The 25,127-nt window shown below is 45.6% G+C and overlaps 1 protein-coding gene across 7 annotated transcripts in view; it reads right to left on the bottom strand.

The window, feature by feature from the left end:
* The window catches only part of ARHGAP21 (Rho GTPase activating protein 21), a 117,449-nt gene that overhangs the window by 58,360 nt on the left and 33,962 nt on the right, over positions 1 to 25,127 (bottom strand). For 5 of the 7 annotated variants that reach the window (XM_075271680.1, XM_075271676.1, XM_075271679.1 and 2 more), the window contains exons 2-5: positions 14,217 to 14,396; positions 8,913 to 8,937; positions 1,508 to 1,600; positions 423 to 501 (exon numbers count right to left, since the gene is read on the bottom strand). In XM_075271680.1, the coding sequence (XP_075127781.1) occupies positions 423 to 501; positions 1,508 to 1,600; positions 8,913 to 8,937; positions 14,217 to 14,396 (377 nt within the window). Of the gene's footprint in view, positions 1 to 422; positions 502 to 1,507; positions 1,622 to 8,912; positions 8,938 to 14,212; positions 14,397 to 14,562; positions 14,659 to 25,127 lie in introns of those variants that run through there. The other 2 variants (XM_075271683.1, XM_075271677.1) reach the window with 2 other exon arrangements.

The following is a 25,127-nucleotide window of genomic DNA, read 5'->3' as shown; positions in this document are numbered from 1 at the left end:
AACTTCTTCATACATTTCCAGGAGGAATAACTGATGGACAATTCTTAGAAACTAAGAGGGAGATGTATTCAGTCTTGTAAACAAGTTTTCTGGTAGGAAGAGTTGCACAAGTCAGGTTTTTGGCATAAAAAGTATTTCTTTTGTACGCTGCCCTTGCCGTATTCCTGCAATGAAGCATGACAAGGGCAGGGTCACCGACTCTGTAGATTTACTGTAGTTTTCTGACGTAAATAATGCCAGAAACCTGTGCCGGCTATAAGCTGGTGTAGATCTTGGTGCACTTGATTTATGGCCATGAATCAGGCGCACCCTTAGCCAGCACAGGAGATATATGAGGACTGCCTGTGAGAATACCAGTCTACGTAAACCTCTCCTTACAAGGGTAATACAACATACAGGAGGACTAGAAGACAATGACCTACCTGTTCTGTATTAAAGCAATGACTTGAGAATAAGTCTTCCCAATAACACTCTCCCCGTTCACCTTGATGATTCTGTCCCCTAGGATGACAAAAAGCAGAATATTATACCCAGCTCTGTACAACGATAAGATCACAAGAATCACAACAGCACAGTACATTGATGGCGAACCTTTTAGAGACCAGGTGCCCAAACTGCAACCCAAAACCAACTAAATTATCACAAAGTGCCAACACGGCAATTTAACCTTAATACTGTGCGGCTCCACAATTAAGGACAATTAAGGACAATTAAGGTCCCACAAAATACAGTCGTGTGAATGGGGCTTTATATAGAGCTTTCATTATTGCAAACAACTTTGTACTGCGTTTGGTACTTTTGATTAATGTTCATTATTTACATCGCACAGATCTGTTTTATAGTGACCCCATAATGTTGTTATGACCTATAATAATATCACGTGTCTGCTATAAAAACAGATACTGTGTGATATAAATACTGATAGACTCCCACACAGTACAGTCTGCTCCACAGTGGCCCCCACACAGTACAATCTGCTGCACAGTGGCCCCCACACAGTACAATCTGCTCCACAGTGGCCCCCCACACAGTACCGTCTGCTCCACAGTGGCCCCCACACAGTACAATCTGCTCCCCAGTGGCCCCCACACAGTACAATCTGCTGCACAGTGGCCCCCACACAGTACAATCTGCTCCACAGTGGCCCCCCACACAGTACCGTCTGCTCCACAGTGGCCCCCCACACAGTACAGTCTGCTCCACAGTGGCCCCCACACAGTACAATCTGCTCCCCAGTGGCCCCCACATAGTACAATTTGCATCACAGTGGCACCCACACAGTACAATCTGAGCCACAGCAGCCCCCACACAGTACAATCAGCTCCACAGTGGCCCCCACACAGTACAATCTGCTCCCCAGTGGCCCTCACACAGTGTAATCTGTTCCACAGATGGGTTCCCACAGAGAGGGCTCTGAGTGCCACCTCTGACACCTGTGCCATACGTATGTTCGCCATCACAGGCATAGGAAGAGGGTAAAAACAATAATATAGAGCACAAAAATCACCTGTGCACAACCCGGCTTCATACGCTGGACCGCCTTCCTTTACTTGTTTCACAAATATGGTGTCCATTGGCTCCAACCGGTTTCTTGGTCTACCTATGAAGAAAAAGTAAGAGACTCAGATACAATTTGATCACTTGTAGTCCAGACGTCTTATCACATCTCCTCAATGTAATGTAAAGTGCAAGTGCTCGCTCAGCCATCTCTCCATCATCCATGTGTAGCCATGATAACAGACTACAAACAATCCATGTGTAGTCTGATCCCATCGCTCATCTCACCACGACTTCTTGGCATTTTACAGACCGACATGACCAAGGGATGAGAGCGGGTGAATAAAATCACCAAACAAGTAGTTAACTTCTTAAAAAACCCCAACCCCATTCTTCTCCTGGGTTTTCTAGGGTCAGAGTGCTGGCAAGCCCGCTGCAAATACTTCAGTTTAATGTAAAATAATTTTGGGTTAACTACTGTATCAAGAGTCAATTGACCCATGAGTAACGGTTAATTATTCCTCTATACACGCTTGCTCTTTGTCTATTCCCATGTTCTCATCCGTAATTTTCAACGCCGCACTGACTCGTATGCTCGGATAGGCAAACGCTGGATACTCCGGATCAGATTTCAATGGATGCCTCAGTCACTTAAGATTGGTACAGCGTCCAAGACATGGGTTAAAGAGGTCACTGCCTATTTGGAGAACGTCTAAGACCCCCCACAATACAGGGGTGTAGTAGGAGTCCAGGACAGTCCCCGCTCTCCTCAGGTCTAGGTCTCCTTTGATAGTGCACCTGTCCTCGGCTTACTACTTATCTCTAATAGGATGTCATTAGGGAGGGCACGCTAAGGGAACCCATTCCCACATAATTTGGATGGCTTCCCCTTTCATCTGTAGGATCCTTGACAGATCAATAATCGCGATTATGAAGCCTCCAGTTCACTTTCCGAATAGGAAGGAGCCAGCTACAAAAGTAGTCATGACTAGAGATGAGCGAGTACTGTTCGGATCAGCCGATCTGAACAGCACGCTCCATAGAAATGAATGGATGCACCTGGTACTTCCGCTTGGACGTAGCCGGCGCATTTAACCCCCCGCGTGCCGGCTACGTCCATTCATTTCTATGCGAGCGTTCTGTTCGGATCGGCTGATCCGAACAGTACTCGCTCATCTCTAGTCATGACCCCTGTACAATAAGCAGCAATTGGGGGACTTGTTACCATTCAAGAGGATCCATCGCTGCTCCTGTCATGTCCCCATAATATGGAAAATCTGGGGGATCTTTTCTTACAATTTTGAGAAGCTTGAGAAGAAATTTGTAGGTGTAACCAGATGGGTTTGTGTCCCTATAGTCCGACGCTGTCGAATCACCCCCATAATGTCCCCACAGACGAAAGAAACGCTAAGTTGTCAATGCATTGTTACATTTCCAGGAGAAACAACAGAGGGACAGAACAGAGCTCAAAATCACCTATATAATGGGAAATACTAAATGTTACAATAGACATTACACCCCTTCTATAAAGGGGTCGACCAGGATTTAGGAATAATATGACCTATCCCTAGGATCGACCATTCTTATTTGACAGACCGTGTGCCCCTGCACTGATCAGCTGTATGGGGCCGATTCCAGCCACATGTTGTGTATAGTTGGCCACAGATAACATCTGTCCCTGTATAATGGACAGGTACCGGTACTGCTGCTCACATCCTACGGAAGCCAATGGAAGCTGAGCAGCAGTACTGGCAACGGACTGGAGGGGGACGTATGGACATCACCTTTAAGGAATAACTTTCTAACAATTTTTGATTTTCTGACAGTATTTGTCCCATTAATACATTTTGTAATAGACTTTATTAACCAATTTTGGCTCCCTTCTGTGAAATCCTGCAGGTCTGTATTCTCACAGTGTGTCGCCTGAGGTAGAAGGCAGAGAAAATCAGTTCTATCTCCATAAGCGCCACACATCGGGTAGAGGCTGTGCCTGGTACTGCAGCTCAAGCCAATTCAGGTGAGGTTGTAGTACTAGGCATTGGCCTGGATAAACAATGGAGGGAGCCCCTTTATTCAGCTGATCAATATTGATGGCCTAATTTAGCAGAAAATGTCCAATGTCAACCGCACGCCCTACTGTTTCCCATATACTGTGCAATCATACGTGTATCACTATACAGCACATGAGTGTATATGCTATATCCTCGGTGTACAGGACCTGACCCTGGCCAATTCAGCGACTAAACCCCGGATGAAATGTTCCACAGCGGGGTATTACCATGTGACGTTACAGCGCCTCCACCATCCTGACACCAAAATATCACAATTATCTAAAAGGCAACAAGTCTCCGGCCACGCCACATTCCTGACATGCCGCACTATTCTTAACTGCTGCATATCGGACATAGGTAACATGACAGACCCCGCACGTCCTGGCCGCGGCCCGGCTCATTACCAGGAATGTCATGTACTAGTAAGTCATATCTTATTACAGAGGGAGCCTCAAATACAGGGACAAATACAATGTACCCGTCCTTGGGGCAGAGCTACTAGTGACCGCAGGTCCCGACCATAGTGAGCTATTTAATTATCCAGTGGGCACCATATCAGGCACTTCAGTGGCACAGATCCCTTGAAAGGGATAAGAACCATTAGAGCATGTTCACACTGAGTTTTTTTGCAGGCTGATTTTGAGGCCTTAAAAAACGCCTCCCATTCATTTCATTGGGAGTCGGAAGCAGTTTTTTTTTCCTTGACCAGACATTACTAACTACTCTATATGTGAGATTACATACAGGTATGTGTGACATTTCCAAGTCAGATTGTCATTTGTCTAACTATCCACTAGATGGCGCTTCTCTACCAACAATAAATCTACGAAGACCGATTCAATGCTTGATTTTTGTAAATAAAAATGTCAAGGGTCATAGCAAACACGGGGCGACCCTATAGGCTCACAAAAGGTAGTTTTCTTTTTTAACATTTTCTTTCGCACATAGGAAATTGTGAAAAAAAAATGACAACGCTGATCACAATTTGCGTCAGCTGTACAATAAGAGGAGTCCGCTGTATAGCATCCTATAGCCGGCGGGTTAGTAAGGGGCTGGAATGAAAAGGATTAGGTGCCATAAGACTGTAAGACGAAGGCCCCTCATTGCGGAAACCCAGCAGAAAGAAACAGCGTCTCACCCAGTAAAGTGAAGGAGGATTGGGTTAATCTCATCCACATATTGTAGGGAAAAGAGCTGCCCCCTTTCCAAAAATGTGAACATTTGTTGCAAAACGTAGCCTGTTTGGTTTCGCTGCAGAATGGAGAGCTTTTTTTTCCCCTATAGATTTAATAGGAAAAAAAAAAAAAAAATGGATTTTCGCTACGTCCTGAAATTTTCAACTCTGGCCACTAATCCTAAAAACAGACGCTTACCAATTTTGCATGGATATCTCTTTGCAGCAGTCTACTCATTTACATCTACTCCCCTCGCTGTACAGAGAATGCCTAGAAAACTGTCCCAGGCTATTGCTGCCTATGGCCATGACTGTGCTGTAAAGAACATCAGTAAGTGCTGTTAGCGGAGCAGAGAAAAGGCTCCAGAAAGATGGCCGCCACCATAAGCATGTATAGAAAATAGAATAAGATTTTAAAAACTGTGTCACCTTCCCTTTAAGCCCTGTACAATGACATGTATACACTAATGGGTGCAAATATTTTAGTACCCGTCTCAGGGGTACAGGCCCTTGGTGCTTGGTGTCTATTAGATTGGATTAGCTGTGAAAGCAATGACAAGCTGGGCAGGGAACAAGCAAGCAGCGGGTGACAGATCTGTATAGGTCAGATAGGACTCAGCACCAATACAACATATAGACCACTATGGTGAGGACAGGCCCACCCCAGGGTGACGCTCACCGATGTCATTCTCAGCATCAGAGGAGTAGATAAGGGTCACCGGTATGGAAGCCCTGCCGTCAATCGTCACCCAATATACACTAAACCTATCTATTATGTCAAGAATGCAAAGCACTCGCCTAAAAATGCTCAGGAATGTCGCCAAGTGCGAGTCACAAGTGTCCCGTACAGATCCCTTACATAAGGGCAGCCATGAAGGATTAACACGTGCGTGCACACAATGGCGGCTAGATGGACAAAACACTCATCACCCTGGGCAGTACAATGAACCTCCATCATGGGAGCAGATCCTAAATTCTGCAAGGAATCCTTTAATATCCTAATTTTTGTATCACCCCACTCATGTCCATACAGATCAAGGCATGAACATGCGTGTACTCAGGATTACTGTGATACAGATGGTTGATATGTATTAGTATGGAGGGGTGTAAGCCAAAGGGCACCAGGTATCAGACCCCTATACTACCCTGCATCAGCGGGGGATCAAATACCAATGTCTGCATTCCCCCTAGGCCCCCAGGGATACGAGTATTAATTCATCCACTTCTCTAGCCTGCCCAGAATGGTCAGATTAACTTCTACACTGCCAGGGAATCAAGCACTTACCCCTCCGTACCCCTAGGCCACCAAGGATACAGGCATTACCCCATTTGATAGCCTAGACCACCAGGGATGGTTATATTAACCTCTGCACTACTCTAGTGCAATAAAACGTTAACCTCTCCAATCACCTAGATCACCAGGTATACCGACATTAGTCATTCCACTAAACCTAGACCACCAGGGACGGTTATAATAACTCCTACACTGGCCTCCTATAGTGATACAGCATTAACCCATCCAATATGCTAGACCACCAAGGATGAGAAGAACCTTTGAACTCCCCTAGGCCAAGAAATAAAGCATTAAACACAATCGTTCTCCTAGGCCACCAGGTATACTGGCCCCTCTACTACCCTAGGCCACCCGGGATACAGGCACTAATCTATCCTCTCCAGACCACCAGCGATGGTTAGATTCACTTCCACACTGCTCTCTAGTCCTCTAGGAAATCAAGGGCTTATCCTTCTTGGTCTAGGCTACCAGGGATACAGACATTAACCCGTTCAATATCCTAGACCACCAAGGATGAGGAGAACCTCTGAACTCCCCTAGGCTAAGAAATAAAGCATTAAACACAATCGTTCTCCTAGGCCACCAGCTATACTGGCCCCTCTACTACCCTAGGCCACCCGGGATACAGGCACGAATCTATCTTCTCCAGACCACCAGCGATGGTTAGATTCACTTCCACACTGCTCTCTAGTCCTCTAGGAAATCAAGGGCTTATCCTTCTACTAGTCTAGGCCACCAGGGATACAGACATTAACCCGTTCAATACCCTAGACCACTGGGGATGGATATAGTAACCTCTGCACTACCCTAGGCCGGCAGGTATGCTAGCATTAGCCTAGTCCACCGCAGATACATATGGTCACGCCTATGTTAGGACCACAAAAGTGACCTCCATTCCCCTAGGCCACCAGTGATATGAGCATTTAACCATTTACTATCCTCGAGCATTAGGTCTGGTTGTATTAAGTTCTGCGCTATCCTCAGCAACTATTTCAAAGGCATCAAAATAAAATAAGGCAAAAAGTTGGTCCCCGCTAGGAGACTCGTAGGCACGCGGGCTACTGAGCCTCGATGTCTAGAGCCCCTGCTGTACAATGAGACGCAGCCGCCATCATAGACATCCATCACACGCAGAAGAGGAGCATTAACCTCCGCTCGACCAGAACGTAGACTCTTCTATTGTCATGTCCTCATCATATGGTAATTGACGAAAAACAAACACAATGTCGTCAAGGCCCCTGACATACTTTAAGGAATTCACATCAATGGCAGATGCTTTCAGACCTTTAAGTGGGATTTTCCTTATATAAACATAACCTCCCTAAGAGGACAGGAAAGAACAAAAGATGGACGCTGGAAGAGGAGTCCCGAGCCAAAAACCTCTTCAGTAAATATCCTATACAAACAGGAGCTGTCAGCGGCCGCGCATATCAGTCATGGCCGCCGGCGCATTCCCCATCAGTCATATACACCTACACCCCATCAATGGGAAACACATTACAACTATGAGAGGACTTGCAGCAGTTCTCCCTTTACTATACGGCCACGTTTTGTCAGAAACTAAACTTTTTAAAGGGACGGTGACAAATGGAGCAATACTAAGAGGATAGCTGCACGTCCATAAAATGCATTCGTTTACTTGCATCCTGACCTTTAAAGGGGTCTATAAGATAGGTCATCAATTGAAGATCAGCGGGGGTCAGACACCCAGGACCTCATCAGATCAGCAGGGTCATGGCTGGGTTCACATCTGTGGCAGTTTAGACATGTGGGCACCCGACAGACCCCATTATAGTCAATGGGATGTGGCGGTGTCCGGGTGTCACTTCTGTTTTAGTGGTCCAGGTCTCCGTCGGTCAGGTCCCCCAGTGGACCCGAAGAATGAGACCATGGTGCTAGTGTGAACCTAGCGTCACAAGCCATGTGAGATCACATTTATTGGTGACATGGTCTATCCCATTCAAATGAATGGGTCTGAGCTGCAATACCAACCACAACCACTATACAAAATTCTGTTTGTTCACCTAAATACAGTGGTCACTTCACAGCAGGGTCCTGAATGTGGGACCACCGCTGATCTGCAACAGATGACCTAGAATAAGAAGAGCTCATCCATTGATAAACCTGGAAGATCCCTTTAATGTTGAGTGTCATGAACACCTCCTGCCCATATACAATGAATTGTAATACATGTTAATGGTGGCCGTGAAAACATCGACCATGCTCTATTTATCCCTGATGTCATTGATCCCTCCATACATTGTAATGGATAAGGGATCCATGAAATCAAGTACCCACTGGGTGCAAAAAAAGCTGTGGAAATTGAATGTTATTCAGCGCCATTTTGCACCTTGGTCATGTGAATATAGGATTAGTCTGCCGGCTGTGACCTTCAATAAGATGCCACAGACTATGAATGGGGTGGCATGGAGCGGGCTTGACCACTTCCTAGTCACAGTCCATGTGGAGGAGAGACCCTGTTCTGGAGATCTGTTGGGAGACCCAAAGTTCAGACCATTACCAATCATTAACTATAATACTTTTAGATCTGGGTGCACTGGACAGAACGGATGTGGCTATCTGCTGCAAATGGCGGCCATCCCCTGGTACAGTGACATCCAATGAGTCCTTTTACCAGTGCACACGCTGAATGTATAGACAGGACAGAGTGAAAGTCGCCTTATGGTGCACGACCCTCTCCAGCATCTCCATGGTGCACATTTTCCTTTGCACAATGCTACATGCGACAGGTCAGTGATCGGCTGGAAACAAGGCTCAGGCATGCTGAATTATACAGTCTTGTGCACAGGGATTGCATCTTAGGAGATCCACTGTCTAACTACGAACCGATTGACTGTTTCTTACAAGATGTCAGCGCTCTGGCACATGAACTCACCTCCACGGTTTCCGTTCTCTTCATCCTGCAAGACATAAGGTTGGAAAAGAATAAGTACCGGTATATGAAACGTCCATACACGGTTCTATGCAGAAAAACATTACTTCTGTGCTATACCTAGTACAGGGCTTGAGAGAGAAGAGCAGGACACAGGGTTTATCTACTTGGTGTCCTATAATTCCCTGGGTCATGCTCGGTCCTCATGTCCTGCGCTGGCTAGACTTGCCCTATCCACGCTGAACACATGCATGCTCAGTCACACACTGGGTGGCTGTAAATAGGAAGCCGCCTTAAATAGGGTATCCGGGACTTTTTAATTGAGGAGCCATCCTCGGATGGGGGTCTGACACCTGGAATCACTTGTTTGATGTGGCATCCATACCCTGAGCAGTGCTGCTGTTTCACAGGCCATGTGATGTGACGTTCATTGGTCATATGGGAAGGGGCTGGATCTGCAATACCAAGCATGGCCACTAGACTATGTACGGCAGTGCAACCCCACCGATCACATATCAATAACCTATCCCTTACAGATAGGTCTTCAATATAAAAGAGTCCTAGAATACCCTCTGAATATCAGAAAATGGTCTCGAGTTTGGGTACTGCTGTATGAGCAGGACTAGAATGCCCCTCCGATTTTGTGGTCTTGGTCTGTCCTGGTCATATTACTCTGCAGCCATGTAACACAATCCCCCCCCACCCATAGCAATGCCTGGCCCACCATATCTCTCATTTGCAAAAATCAATGGGCGACTGGAGAGGTAGTGAGTGTAATAAGCTGCAATACCAGATCTAACCAACAGAAAGGTGTGGCGCTGTTTTTCTCCAATTCCATTAAACCGCTTTAAGATCCAGTAACTCTTTGAACGTCTCCGTGCTTGATGAAAGTATACAATGTTGGCACTTTTTGGGGAAATTTAGCTATAGTTCTGTCATCATTCAATGGCTTGTGACATTCCACAGGAAAACTTCTTACACAGCGCAATGACTTTGACATGAAGGAGGATCTGCGTCCCGTTTTTCCCGCTCGGCTCTTATGTCTTGTGGGAAATAAACATAAGGAGCTTTTCGGAGTTCTTAAGAAATGACACCAAAAAGCTGCAGCTGACAAAGGAATCCACAGAAGACTAAGGAAAAAAAAAATCCTTGGCAGCCCGGTCAAGTACCAAACAGGAAGGGATTATCACTTGTAAGACGGGTGTATAAACAGACACGAGCGGGATCTGCGGGATGTTAGCGAGAACATGTATCTCTGATAAATCTCTATCTACAGTACAATATGAGGCTTTCCTGCCGCAGGATATCGTCCTCCGCTATGGCGCTCACAGAAGAAAAAACAAGCGAGGGAAGTGGTACAGTCAGGAGTTCAGGCCGCTCTTGGCAGCCACAACCAAGGAGGCATCCTCAGAGGTCACGCAAAAATACACCGACCCCTGACGGATCCTCACTTGCTTATATTCTCCAGGAATACCTAGAGGAATAGGTCTTCCAATTGTAGAACTTCTATAATATCAATAAGATTAGAAAAAAATTGTTCTGTTGTCAGCTCCACAAAATAGCGCCGCTATTGTCCATAGGTTGTTTTTGGTACTGCACCCTATCCCTAATTAAGGCTGAGTCCGCATGTTCAGCTTTTATGTTGCAGATTTTGCTGCAGTTTTTGGAGCCAAAGCAAAAAAAATGCAACAAAATCTGCGCAAAAAAAAAAAAAAAAAAAAAAAAAGCTGCATTTCCAATGTGGGGCTTCAGCCTAAAGGGGTTATTGCAGTACGTCAAAAAACATGGCTGCTTTCTTCTTCACGGGAAGTGACATATCTATTGGTCACGTGACCATGCTGCCGCTCAGTCCCATTTAAATGAATGCAGGTCAGTTCAGGGGATCATAACACTCCTTTACAGGGGTATAGAGACTTACAAGCCATTTTTGCTCCACTGGGAGATTACAATACAATGTAGTGATCCCCCCGTGATGTGAACCACAACTGTAGAGTAGTTGCCATACGGACACTATAGACTTGCATCTCAAGTCTTTGGTCCCATGGCAATGTTAAAGCTCAGTCTCATTAAAATGAATGGGACTGAGCTGCAGAATGGCCACATGACCAATGGATGTAATGTCACTGGCCTGGAAAGTGGAAGAGGAGATCGCATAAGTGCTGTAAGCTCTTCAAATCTGCGCTGATCGGTGGGGGTCCCTGGTGTCAGACCAGGCCATTTATTGCTTGCCTTGCCTAAGAATAAGTGCCCAATATCATACAATATAGTGCACGTAGATTTGGAGAAAATCTTATGCAAACGAGGTAGTTGGTGCAACTACAGTGCTCAAACTCCATGCAAAGGTGCAGCAGAGGGAACGTGTCAGGGGAAGGGACGTCATGCTCAGAAAAATTGAAAAATCACAAAACCAACCCTGAGACAAGCGGTGACTCATGGCTGACACTTATCAGCGGGCGCAGGCAGTGTAAACAAGGCCCAGGCACGTCTATGTAGGAGCGCAGACACACTTCACTTTCTCCTGACTATAGAGCTGGAACAACATTTATTAGATGTGATGACGAAAATATTTCACCCTTTCCGTCACCTTGTTAGTAACTTCACACTGTAAGGCTGCGGCCACACGTAACGGAGACGCAGCGTTAGAACGTACCAGAAAACAATGTAGGATCTGGTGAGAGGGATCTAATATTGCCCAGAGAAGTTGAGTGATCTATTGGTTTCCAACACACAGATCAGTATCTTCAGCTTCGTCATGCCTTCCATGTTCCGACTAGACGTACCCCCCTGACAGTTGCTTACAATACCCATATTACTGTCAGTCTGACCATATATGATAGACATGAGGTCAGAAATGGGATTAGGATTTCCATTCACTGACTGCAAGATGGTCAGCTCCGACCAACATACTGATGGCTCCTCCTCATTTCCCTTGCTTTGGCCTCTAATATTTCATCTGACGGCTAAAGCAAGCGTCCATCATCTATATTAATAAGTGACAACTTCCTACAGTATGTGTGTGCAAGGTTATAGGGAGCCAGCAGAGAGCAGGAGAGAACTGGGTAACTAATGGGTCTTACAGGATAACAGAAATAAAGGGTTAATGGTTGAGCAGTCACTTGTGCTGCTGACTTTGGGTCACGAGGGACCAGTGCTGCCCGCGGCAGCTGCTCAGAGGGCGGGTAAGAGCCCATGGGAATGGTAGGTGGCAAGGATGAAGTGATACATAAATGAACATCGCTCCTACCGACTGCATGGAAGGGGGAAATCTGACGCATTGACAGCAATGTAGGTGCTGTAGTACTGCCAAAAGGTGGGCCGCAGGTGTCAACATGGCTGCCGCCTGGATGTGTCCGCAGCTGTGGTTTACCCCCAACATGCCCTCAAGGAATTGTAGTTTTTGCAATAGGATAGGTTTGACTGGAGCCATGGTTTACTGCCCCATTGAGCGGAGGGCCGGAGGCGGTGGAAACACATTGATGACTGTATTGTTTTAAAGGTAAAGCTGCTTTTTACCTGCAGCCCCCATTAAAGGGGATTTCTGGACTTAGCACTTTTCAAACTGCTCGCTAAAGGGGTCCTTAGGAGACGTTATCAGTTCAATATGGACGGGGGTCCAACACCCCATATCCCTGCCCCTCAGTTGTCAATAGATTGCAGCATTTGGGTGAGTGTGGACATAACACCAAGTGCAGCGCCTTACATTGTATAGTGGCCGTACTTGGTATCGCAGCTCAGCCGCTTTCACTTGAATGGGACTGAGCTGTGAATTGACCATGTGACTTATAAACGCGACGTCAAGTGTCCTATGAAGCGGAAGCCGCGCTATTGCTTCAAACAGGTGTGTGTGTGTATATATGTGTACATACATAAGGATATACCTGTGTGTCCTTTCCAAGAGCCCTGCCCCATAATTGTGTGATTGATCTTAATGTAAATGGACGGCCATCTGTTTTTATCCATTTTTTGCATCTGGTAAAAGGATCTGCTAAACTGATGTAACCAGTGGCGTTACTAGGAATTGCAGGGACTTTTTGACCAACTCCGAAGACCCCGACTGACCCTCCTCCCACTTTGCTGCGCACTCTATTATGCCCCATAGTGGCCCCTGCACACAGTATTATGCCCCATAGTGGCCCCTGCACACAGTATTATGCCCCATAGTGGCCCCTGCACACAGTATTATCCCCCATAGTGGCCCCTGCACACAGTATTATGTCCCATAGTGGCCCCTGCACACAGTATTATGCCCCATAGTGGCCCCTGCACACAGTATTATGCCCGATAGTGGCCTCAGTACACAGTATTATCCCCCATAGTGGCCCCTGCACACAGTATTATCCCCCATAGTGACCCCTGCACACACTATTTTGCCCCATTGTGGACACCCATGAACAATTATTATACTCTGGGGTCCTTTCATACGCCAGAGTATAATAATCGAAGACCAAGGGTGGGAATACCAACATAAAAAGCAGTGTTGCTTACCCTTCCCTGGCTCCGCTGCATTCCTCAATGGTGTCGGCCATCTTCCATGACGTCTGGGATGTCACATGACCCGGGACGCAGGACTCAGTCATGTGATGTCAGGGACGGCACAGAAGTAGACCCGAAGCCTGCCTGGACCCGGAGAGGTAAGTAAGAGTGCTTTTTATTTTCCCTTACCTTTCCTGGTCCTCTGATCATTATACTCAGGGGTCTGAAAAGAGCCCCAAGTATAATAGTGTTTGTGGGGTCCGCGGCGTCACTTACCAATCCCGGCCCCATTCTATTGAAAGGGGGTGGAGCTGCAATAACATCACAGCCCTCAGTTGAGTGACGCTATTTCTGTAAGGAATAAATATAATATATATATATATATATATATATATATAGATAGATAGATAGATAGATAGATAGGAGATAGATAGATAGATAGATAGATAGATAGATAGATAGAAGACTTATTCTTCTAATCTCCTATTGCAATCCATTGACCTAGGCCAGTGTACCATACACAGCACCTGCAGGACAACAGGAAGGAATTTCCAAGTCTCGGACTATTCTGTTACTTGACTGTTTACTCAAGTACCAAGGACAGACAGTATTTGGCAAGTGAAGACCCTCCACAATGCCAGCGCTACTACCCGGTCGGGGTGGCATTCCAGAATCTGAGCAATGTTCCAGGACAGGGAACAAAACAAGTCGGCGACAAATTACTCATTAACCAAAGAAATCGCTGCGAAGGATCTGACAAAGGAAGTCTGGTCGCAATAAAACAAATAAAAAGTGAAGGAGACTGGGTCACAGATCGCGGATGATCACACTCACCTTTACTGAAGTCTGGACTGCAGACTCAGGCGGGTAAACAATGAAGTGCCTTAATGTAAAACCAAAGCCCTCGGAGGCCCTCCGCAACATAACATTCTTCGGACCGGGCCAGCTGAAGACTTCCTCCTCCGTCGGCGATACCATCTCACTGTGCTCTCTTCCATCTTTGTTTTTCGACACCTGTAAAGAAAGCAGCGTTGTTATTAAAAACGGCAAAAAAAAGGCAATAAAAATCTGCAGAAAATTAAATGCACATCACAAATTTTTAAAAAAATTAAATATACAATTGTCTAATAAATTCTTTCCGGTGACGGTTATAACAACAAAAGCGGAGGACGCACTGAACCTTCGCAGCAGACATCCCCTTTGTTCCATCACAGGGTAAGGAGATTCATTCCTGGCCTCAGCCATATACATAGTACTACATTCAGACGGCGGCAGCTGCTACTCTGGCTCAGTTCTGACCTTTTGCCCTGCGTCCCTCCCCCTTGAAAACAAGCCCACATTCTGCAAATTCTGTCACCGGAGATAACAATCTGTATGTTGAACAAGTCATTAACTGGCACTGGCGAACCACAGAGACTCCATACCCTGAGCTACCAGACACACTGGGTGACGTCACAGGGGCTTCTGCAGGGTGACAACGTTCCTATATAGGACAGAACCTAAAATTAGGAAAGCATCCTCACAATTTTACTTAAGAATAACATTTTGTCTCTTAAAAGGGAAATCCAACACTAAAGAAACCTGGAAATTCGGCCTCCTGTTCATAGAGATCTCTCTCGTCCCCAATGCTGCGAGAGAACTCTCCATCTTCTTCAGGAATGGCCTCTTCACGCGTCTTCTTCCGGCGTTGGGGGTCTAACTTCTAGGAAGATGAAGGTGGAGCTGGAAAGTTCTCTCGCAGCATTGGGGACACCCCCAGTGCTGTTTGAGTGCTGGGCCCGCCCATTGTGCTGCGAGAGAACTCGCATACCAACAAAAACCTCCAAATTGAGATATTCTACAGTCTGAAAAAAAGGGGTGAAGATGCGGAGCAGAGAACCCCCTCTATTAACCACCTAATTGGTATATGCATAAACACGAAGGCAAATTGTGCCCATTACAATAGGGCAAGGGGCATTTTAGTTTTCGCCTGAAAGGCCTGTCATCTCATCGCGTGATAATTGAATCTGATGTCATTGTTACACGGTATTTCCATCCTCACACATTATTGAACTCGCCAATTGAAGGTCAATGTTTTCTGCATCCCGATGGGATTACAAGACCAGGGCACACGTCATAAGAGGCTCCTATTGTTCTCTGTACACGACTGTCCGAAAAAACGGGCAATGAGCAGTGATCTGTACATATAGCAGTCACCCTCCGCACTGCCGGCATCATGGGAGATCTGGAGTGGTGAGTCTGTAGACAAGTCACCCCATCAGATCTGGAAGAAGTAAAATCACATTGTTATTCCAAGTGGATTCCTTCTCCAGAATAAATGTTTATTTACAGTTTCGGAATGAGCAGAACATGTACCGAACCGTTCGTATTGGCAGCGTATGGCTGTGGGATGTCGCCAAAAAGACGGCACAAAACAACGATAAAAGTGGCAGATGTTTGTAAAGACTTCAGGAGAGATTGGTCAAAAAGAAGAGGAAAAATTAAGTAGTTGCTTATACAGGAAGCATCATATGTGCGCCATCATATGGTGCCTCCGGGAGGCGCTGTAAAGCCTCTAGATGTAATGCAGTACTGGCCTCACTTTAGGGATCCCAAAAACAACTCAGGACACTTCTTATTCAGTTCCATTTTGCGCCCAGGGTCTCTGAAGGAAATCAATGGAGGCGCACGGGCATCATCCATAGGCCAGAGGAAGCTAAGGGGGAGATCACAAAGTGGATTTTGTAGTGCTTTTGGGAGGAATACACCCACAGATGGGGCAGAGTCTACCCCCCCCCCTCCATTTCAATAAATGGGCAGCGGATTTTTTGTATCAAATTCCAAGGCAAAATTTCCCTGTGTGAACTTATCCTTATGGTCCTTAAAGTGGGTTTCACACAAATTTTGGCACATATTCCGTATTGAAATCTGCATCCAATCCAATGCTAATCCACACACTATGCATGTAAATAGTGTTCACGCAATGCCGTTCCCATGCCATCAAAAACTTTGGCGCAGATCTTTTTGCGTACTACATTTTTTCCATGGGTTCTGCATGAAGGAGCATACGATCTGTGAATGTTCAAACATATTTATGAGTGATTTTTTTTTTTTGGTACGGGTTCCTCTACTAAATATGCGCCAGATTAGATATGATATGGGAACACAACCTATAGCGAACACACCGAAGGAAAGTCCTCATCCCCAAATAACCAGTGTACAGCAAAGCAGATGTGAACCCGGCCTTAGATCAGTGATCCATAGCTCAAACATGGCGATCATATGGTTAATCCTACAGGCCTGCACTGGGTCTTTACACAATAGAGGCCTCATCAATTCTCTCCCATAGTGAAATGTTATCTTATGTGTCCAACTGTGCGGCCTTATCACATAAAACTACAACTGCAGCAAGCCAGGGTATCAGTGTGTGGTGAACCTGATAGCGAATCACACCGATGAGAGTGTTTGTCCATACTGGGGGGCCCCCATGTACAGAGTACAGTAATAATCATTATACATGCACCTCACCAAAAGACCCCAGTGTATGACCCAGCCAGGGGCTGTCAATGTTATGTCACGGCTATATGCAGGGTAATCTGTTCCTGGAAAAGCTATGTGACAAATATGGCTACCTCTAACATAGGCTGTAATACTTTGCAAGACGTGTTAAGGAGCCTGAGGATAGGCAAGGGCATGACGTTGTATTGGTGGCCTTAATTTTCCAAAAAACTGGTGTAAGTCAGGTGAAAATCCATGGAAAATAGAATGGACGCCATCTGTGTGTTTTCCGTGCATACTAGGATTAGAATAGACAGAACGAGCCACAAAAATAGTCAAGACGGGACCGGTTCCTTATTTTGCACCATGGTCCTACGGCCTCCAAACAGATTTGTAAACGCCACAGATTTTTTTTTTTTTGTAGATTGTGAGCCCCATATAGGGATCACAATGTATGTCTTTGTAGAATGGGAGTTATCCACGCAAACACAGGGAGAACATACAAACCCCTTTCAGATGTTGTTCCTGGCAGGATTTGAACCCAGGACTCCAGCGCTGCAAGGCTACAGTGCTCGCTACTGGGCCACCGTATTGTCCACAACGCTACGGATTTGTGTATGGGGTCAAGGAACTGAATATTCCATTACTATGGATCCATAACACACAGCGTATTTACCAAACCTACAGTTGTGGGTCCGTTGCCTAAGGCCTCATGCCCACAACCAAATGTTCAGGCCGAGAGGGTTCCAAATTTTTAAGGAAAGGCACCGAGATGACGACAGTTCGATTTGTTAATGCTCCAAAATCCTCGAAATAGAACAGAGCATAGGAATTACCCCCATTTAAGTTAATGGGGTATTGTTTGAGTCATGGGAATAAGTTGTGAATTGTGTTATAAACCGGTATCATGACTCAGATGTGAACAGAGCCCAAGACTACGTACATACTGAGCGAAAACCATAAAGCCGGAGCTAAATGGCGCCTCACAGCGATTCAGGCGGTCGTAATGTGACTACATAGCCCTCACCACAGGCCTAACGGGTCATAGGCTCTGTTGATCCAAGACTGTGACTAATACAAAAATGGCCGCCTGAGCGGGGACCCCCAGCGGTGATCTAAAACAACTTGGGGCCTGCGGGGTTTTTTTCACGTAACGTTAGGAGCACCATATTATTAGGAAGCCTCGGATATCTTCAAAATGGCCGCCTAAACCTATAACATGACAGGAATTTCACAGAAGATTTGCTGCAGATTTTATTAGCAATTTACACAACAACTACTACAGGCGGTGCAGTATGGCGGCCGCACGGTTACGTATAGAGCAGGATTTCTAATACCGCTCCGTAAAACTGAGGAGATTTTGCTATTATGGTGTGAGAGAAGTTGCTCGGAGCTGCAGGTGACAGAATGCCATTTTTTTTCTAGTCAGGCCGGATCTATTGGCAGGCGGCGCGGCCTCTGAATAGAGCACAAACAGCAGCTCCCCATTGCATTGTGTGGCCATGGCAACAAGGGCCCGAGCCCAACGGGTGGTGGGAGGAGGCGGCGCGCGTCCCCATGCCAAGCTCTGTGGGAAGAACACTGGCAGTCTCTGGCGACTAGGCCTCCATAGCCGAGCACCACCTGAGACGGCGCAGGGAGCGGGGCCAGATCACTTACAAAGCCCTGATATTGAGCCTGAAATGGAGATTAGAGAGCAGGAGCTGCTGAACAATGGAGAAGGGAGGTAGCAGAATACGAGAAAACCTCAAACCCTGCACATCCCACCATTTTAGTACAGGATTTGCACGTCTGGCCGCAACGCCAGTGGCTGAATACCTCCGAATTTAGGGGGTGGATTGCACTTTTATTAGGAGTGTTGGCTGCGACACAAAATCCGCAAAATCCAGTTTACCAGCTTTGCAAAACTTTGAAAGTTTGACATAAAAAAAAAAAAATACAGCTAGTTGACCAGCATAGCAGCACATCTTTCTGCAGATCTGCTGCATACGCGACGCACAATCGCCAGCCCGGTCCTCGGATTTCTACAGTAGAAATACACGCCCAATTTTAACACGTGGACACGAAAATACTTCACAATCTACTTTCCTGTCCGCATGCTCCGTGCAGAGATCTCGCGGCAAGCACACGGACCCCATTATAGTCTATGGGGTCCGTGTGCTTTCACTGCACTCCGCTTGCAAATGCGTTCGGTAGTCTGTTCGGGGGGTGTGGTCTCCTCGAACGTATTACTAAACGCAGATGTGAACCAAGGGTAAGGCCTCATGCACACAACCGTAGGTTTTATCCACGACCGCGGATAAAAATATGGCCCCATTCATTTCTACGGACCCAGATGCACGACCGCCATTTCTCCAAATACCTCTGCCATAACGAATACATCCACGGCAGTGCTACATCCTCACTATGCCATTGTGCATCCTTTGCTTGGATTTATTTTACTCGCTGCTCCTTGTGTCACTTATTTACATACAGAGACTAGGTGAACAAACTGCATTTCCCATGACTCAACTCTGAGTACCCCTCCCTACCCCAGTCTTTCCTGCAATGAAATCACAGGTAATAAATCCCTCCCACATGCAAAGTCACGTACTGCTGTGATGTTTAGATTGCTGGCTAAACTGCTTACAGGGAGGGGTAGTGAGCTTGGAAATAAATCGTCACAGCTGAGGTGAATGCCCTGCAAAATAAATCAGATAAATGGTGCAGAATTTAAACTATGCATTAAGAAAGGTTTTGTTTATTGACGTATCCGGTTATTTGGCCCAAATTTTTCATGACATAGATAAGACCCGCATAAAAACTAATAGAAATGCAGATTATTTTTGCTAAACAAGAGAAAGGGAACATCTAGGGGTGCAGGGATCCTATGGTGGCTAGTGCACTACGATGGAGCTGTGCTATACCCACTACATGCAGTGTTATAGTATATATTACAGGTAGTCAGTGACTATCCTCAGCAGAGCTGGCAAGCACGTTCTCTCATTTATCGTCCTCCAATAAAGACACATTTATCGCGGTGGTTTTTCCCATTTCTCGTCACCCCCAGTCAGTTAAGAGAGATAAATGAGTGTGATTAAATCTGGGCTGCAGCTGCACCGGCCTGAGGAATCCCCCGGGAGGGGAGAGGATTATGCAGGGACTAGATAGGGCAGATCCAGCTCATATGATATTACAGCTCACGCTATGGGGCTCCCGATCAATACAGCTCTGCTGGAGAGGTCTGGCCTGGCGGTATAACCGCACACTACTGCACTAGGCCTCATAGGCTTAGAAACGTCTAGCAGGGAAATCCTAAGGCTTTCGAGGCTGCGAGGTTCTAGCTATCTAGGTACGGATACACCTTAGTTTCTGTTCAGACTATAAAGGCGGCTGCAATGCTGAGGATGGATCGGACACATTGACTTGTAATGGGGTCTGTCAGGTTCCATAATTTTATTGCATCATGCAGCAGAAATCTACTGAAGCATGATCCAAATATAAGTGATGACCAAAATGTGAATAGTCCTCTATGTACAACAGTACTGGGAAAAATAAAAATCTCATATTATATATATATATATATATATATATATATATATATATATATATATATATATATATATATATATGAGTTTGTCTGTTCTTTATGCGCGACCAATCGACTGGACCGATCTTCACCAAAATTGGCACACAGGTACATCAGGTGTTCGGGAAGGTTTTAAACTGGGTCCAAAGCTCTCTAGGACGTACCAGTCCTGAGAAAGTATGCACAAAGAAAAACCTGCATTAGCCAATAGAAGCCTGCAAGTCTTTCACTCATATTCCAACTGACATACACACAGTCACGTGTCCCTCATCAGACAATAGAAGCTCGCAGGCACTTAGTCTCCACATGCACACAGTTTTACTCCAGGTTTCTATAACAACACAAATTTTTATTCACTGCTGTAGGTCAGCATTAAAAAGGGCAGGGATGACACTGTTACACAAGGTCACATACACACAACTTTACTCCAGGTTTCTATAACAACCAGCCGCAGGATTTTCACCGATATTCAAACTGATACAATCACATGACGCTTAGGGACCAATGAAAATCGCAGGTTCTTCAGTCTTCACATACACACAAACTTTACACCAGGTTTCCATAGCAACCAATCTATTCTTATGGGGCCACTACACAAACAAAAAAGGAAATCTACCCGTGCAAAGTCGGGTCCTTCAGCTAGTTAGTGCATGTGTTAATATAAATATATATATATATATATATATATATATATATATATATATATATATATATATTAAAAAGATTTTGCCCCTGCCACTAGAGAGCAGATCATATATATTACAAACATTTAATGAACGGCATAAACAGTACAATCATTTTTTAAACAGAATTAAACTGGGAATTTTAAGTATTTTGCAATACTTATCAGCCCAAAGTAATACCATATATACCCGAGTATAAGCCTGATTTTTCAGCACAGTTTTTGTGCTGAAAGAGCCCCCCTCGGCTTATACTCGAGTCAAGCAAAAATAATTTTTTTATTTTTATTTTTTTTATTTATTTATTTTTTTTTGGGGGAGGGGGTGTCTATGAACAGCCGCAATAGTAATGTATAGAATCTCCCATAAAATGCTGGAAAAAAAAAAAGCTTTAAAAAAATAAATAAAATAAAACTTGGAAATCCCTCCTTTCCCTAGAATACATATAAAAGTAGAAAATGACTGTGAAACACATACACATTAGGTATCCCTGTGTCTGACAGTGCTCGGTCTACTGAATATAGGGGATCTGCAGTGCTCCTGTTCCATCGGGAAGGGGTTAATAGGAGCACTGCAGATCCCCTATATACAGCCAGGCTGAATTCCAAGTGGGGAAAAAAATCCCAGTCCTCAAGCTCAGGGAAGGGGCAGACAGACAACCAAAACACCCCCTCCCCTTCCCCATCACCCAGCATCTACTGCACCCAAAAACTACGACCATTTTAATTTTTGAAATTTTCCAGTAGCTGCTGCGTTTCCCCCCTCGGCTTATACTCGAGTCAATAAGTTTTTCCAGTTTTTTGTGGTAAAATTAGGGGCCTCGGCTTATATTCGAGTATATACGGTAAGTCTAAATGGACTAAACATACATATACTGGATATCACACAGCCTGCAGTGTGACTAGAGGATAAAACTGGAAAAAGTGATCACATGATTAAAGAGCTTGCTAAATAAGTGCAAGACTAAACTATAGGCATGCAAAGCACTCTTAGCAGCCAACACAGGGATTAATCCAGGGGATCATCTGCTCCTTACACCAGCATACTCCCAGTATACCAAGGAAAAGATGGACACACTATGGACGTCCTTCCAAATAATGCGAGTGGGTGCGACTATTTATACTCCTGTTTTTCTCATTTTTATGAATGTATTACAAGAATCTTAGCAAGTCATGCACAACACATAATGACGCACACACATTTGCCCATCCAGGTGCCAGAAGACTGAGCCCAAAGCATGCCCGGGCACCAGAAATAGAAAGAGCAAATGAGATGACTTGACATGTGCTCCAAAATTAGGATGGGTTTATCCTTATATTCAAGAACACAATGAAAGCAGCATATATGGCATATTTGCAGGGACATATGGCATTGCGAGGGTCTCTCAGAATTGTATTACATTCCTGGGTAAATTCTGAGGCTGCTGAATCAATACACCCTCACGAGACTGACTGCAATGTAATCCTGCACCCTGGTAATGGACAGCTCTGGTGACAACTGCACGGAGCGGCCATTGCTTCCCCATGAAGAGGAGGACAACCAATGCATGAATGTCAACACATAGCTGATGTGGAACTACAACTGCCATAGTGCTGCAGATCTGACAGCGGTAATGGTGGCTGTGAGGGTGCTCTCCGGCCTTCCGGATACTATCAACAACATCATTTGCATTAGGCATATATAAAGGGGTAGAAGTGATGACATTCCATCCCTTAACATTTGGTAGGAGCCTGACCTGTGGGACTACAATCGATCCGGAGTTTTTCCAGTACAGTGACACTCACAGCCACCTGGTAGTGCAGGGAATTACAGCCAGCCCCATTCACTTGAATGAAGCGCCACTGTGGCCCCTTCATTCTAGGGGTCAGGGTTTTTAGGTATCACACCCCCACTGGTCAAATAGTGAAGCCATCCTAGAGATCCGCCACCACAAATAGAAGCCACGGGGATCCAGAGTGGGTACTGGGTATTTAGGCACTGTACAAGGCTGGCTGCATAACTGGAACCAGCACCCCACCCTTGAAGCCCTCCGCTGCCTCTCGTGTGTTCAGAGGTAGCTACCCCGTGTTATAGGGCCTTGCCTGACAATCTGCTAGCCCCTATAGCACTGTCACTTGCCCGCGGTCTGAACTTCTAGGCACTGAACTTAAAAACCCTGCAGGAAAACGCAGGTACACAGATTTGCTGGAGAACCCCTTTAAGTACTGGTGACCTATAGGTCATCCATATCTGATCAGTGGTGGTCTGATACCTGGGACAGCCATAGATGAGCTGAGCAACGCCAGTGATGTCATGTTTGATGGGACTGAGCTACATACAGACCGCTTGACGAAGGAAGTGAATGAGGCCGAGCTACAATATTATACAGCGTACAGAGACTCTAGTCCTCACCCAAATGATGCATTCTCTGAGCAGCTGATAAGGGGGTGCCGGGTTTTGGACCACCACCGATCTGATACCGATCCATTCTGAGGATTGGTTATCCATATTACAATCCCTTTAAAAAGGGGTTTCAGCAATAGAAGAAGAGTCATTGTAGAATGAAAACTTCTGCAATTTCTTTGGGCTGGGTCCACATTCGTGTTGGAGTCTCCACCAAAAATAAAAAATTTCACCCCGCACTTTCAGTTTGGCCCTATAATCAATAAGTTCAATTGGGTTCTGTAGGTCTCTACTATTTTAGTGGTCCATCTGTTCGTTGTTCTGGTCCTCCAATGGTCCAGAACAACGGACGTCCCGACACTATCAGAACATTTTGTGTAGCAATTCCTCCCGGTTTCCATGTCGTCCACTTGCAGTCAGTGACTACTTCATATACATGTGATGATCACATAGCTGGAGCTTGCTGGGGGTGCGTGTACGTCGCCTCCAGCCATGCACTCTGTATACACACCAAGTACATGTGCTTCACCTGTACAAGTCCCAAATCCGAAAACTGTGGTCATTTACGGTAAAGAGGCCTCCATTAAGAGTAGGGGGATATACAGAGCACACCTATGCAGGACAAGACTGGTCACCATTCACACACAGCAGTCAGATCTCAACTTGACCCTATTTTATTAGTCAGTTCGTTATTAGGCGCCGGCGTTGTATAATACGGTCGCGTTGTATTATGTGCTCACATTGTGCACATTTTTTTATTCATTCCCTGGGAACAGAAACAAAAGGAGCCATCCAGAGGCTGGCAGAGGCGCAGGTAATGGGTTCACACATGCACAGATCTGCCGGAGCGCTGCGGAACGTGCTGAACTTGCCAGTAACGCGGTCACAGGGAGATTTTACCCAGAATTCCCAAGTATAATAGGAGGAGAGAGCAAATAGTAACAGGACTGGGGTAAAGTTTATAGGACAAGGTAAACGCCTTCATCCACATACAGGTTAGATCATGACTGGCAACATCACAGGACACAACCGCTATAATACAGAGGTGCAGATCGCTCCCCTTACACCCAGGGCTACGGACACCATGGGGAACTTTATACCGACTCCAACTACAATGCTACTCACATCAGTAATGCAAGACACCTAGCCAGAAGGACAAAGCCTGCAGAATTAGGAATGCAGCTCTGAAGGATAATACCGCATTAGTGAATAAAAATTGAATTTTTTTTTTTCTATTCAAAGTTTAATATAAAACTTTATGTATGTTGAAATAAAAAATAAATAAAAACCATCGGCACATTATACATCGAAACGTTTTAAGGCCCAGCATCTAAAGTGATGACTCCGCCAGAAAGAATGAGCATGGCCCTGCTTCTTCGGAACAAACGGCTCCCGGAAAAAAGCACTGACCGGCTCCCATTGATTCCTTTATAAGTTTTGGAGTACCCCTTTACCAACTGCAACCTTTTATGGGGCGATTCAATGTGATCATCGGAGTACTTGTGCAAGTTTGCGATAATCTAGAACTTCTCCCTGTTCCAGTGACCCGGCTCCGGTAAAGGAGGCCAGGAGATAAACAGCGGAGACCACTGGCCATGCGGCGACCAACCAAGCCATGTTTACAAACTGAGTAAGTGA

This window comes from Leptodactylus fuscus, chromosome 4 (assembly GCF_031893055.1).
Source record: "Leptodactylus fuscus isolate aLepFus1 chromosome 4, aLepFus1.hap2, whole genome shotgun sequence".
Classification (NCBI taxonomy): Eukaryota; Metazoa; Chordata; class Amphibia; order Anura; family Leptodactylidae; genus Leptodactylus; species Leptodactylus fuscus.
Note: the sequence above shows the minus strand (reverse complement) of the source record. Positions and strands in the feature narration are given on the sequence as shown.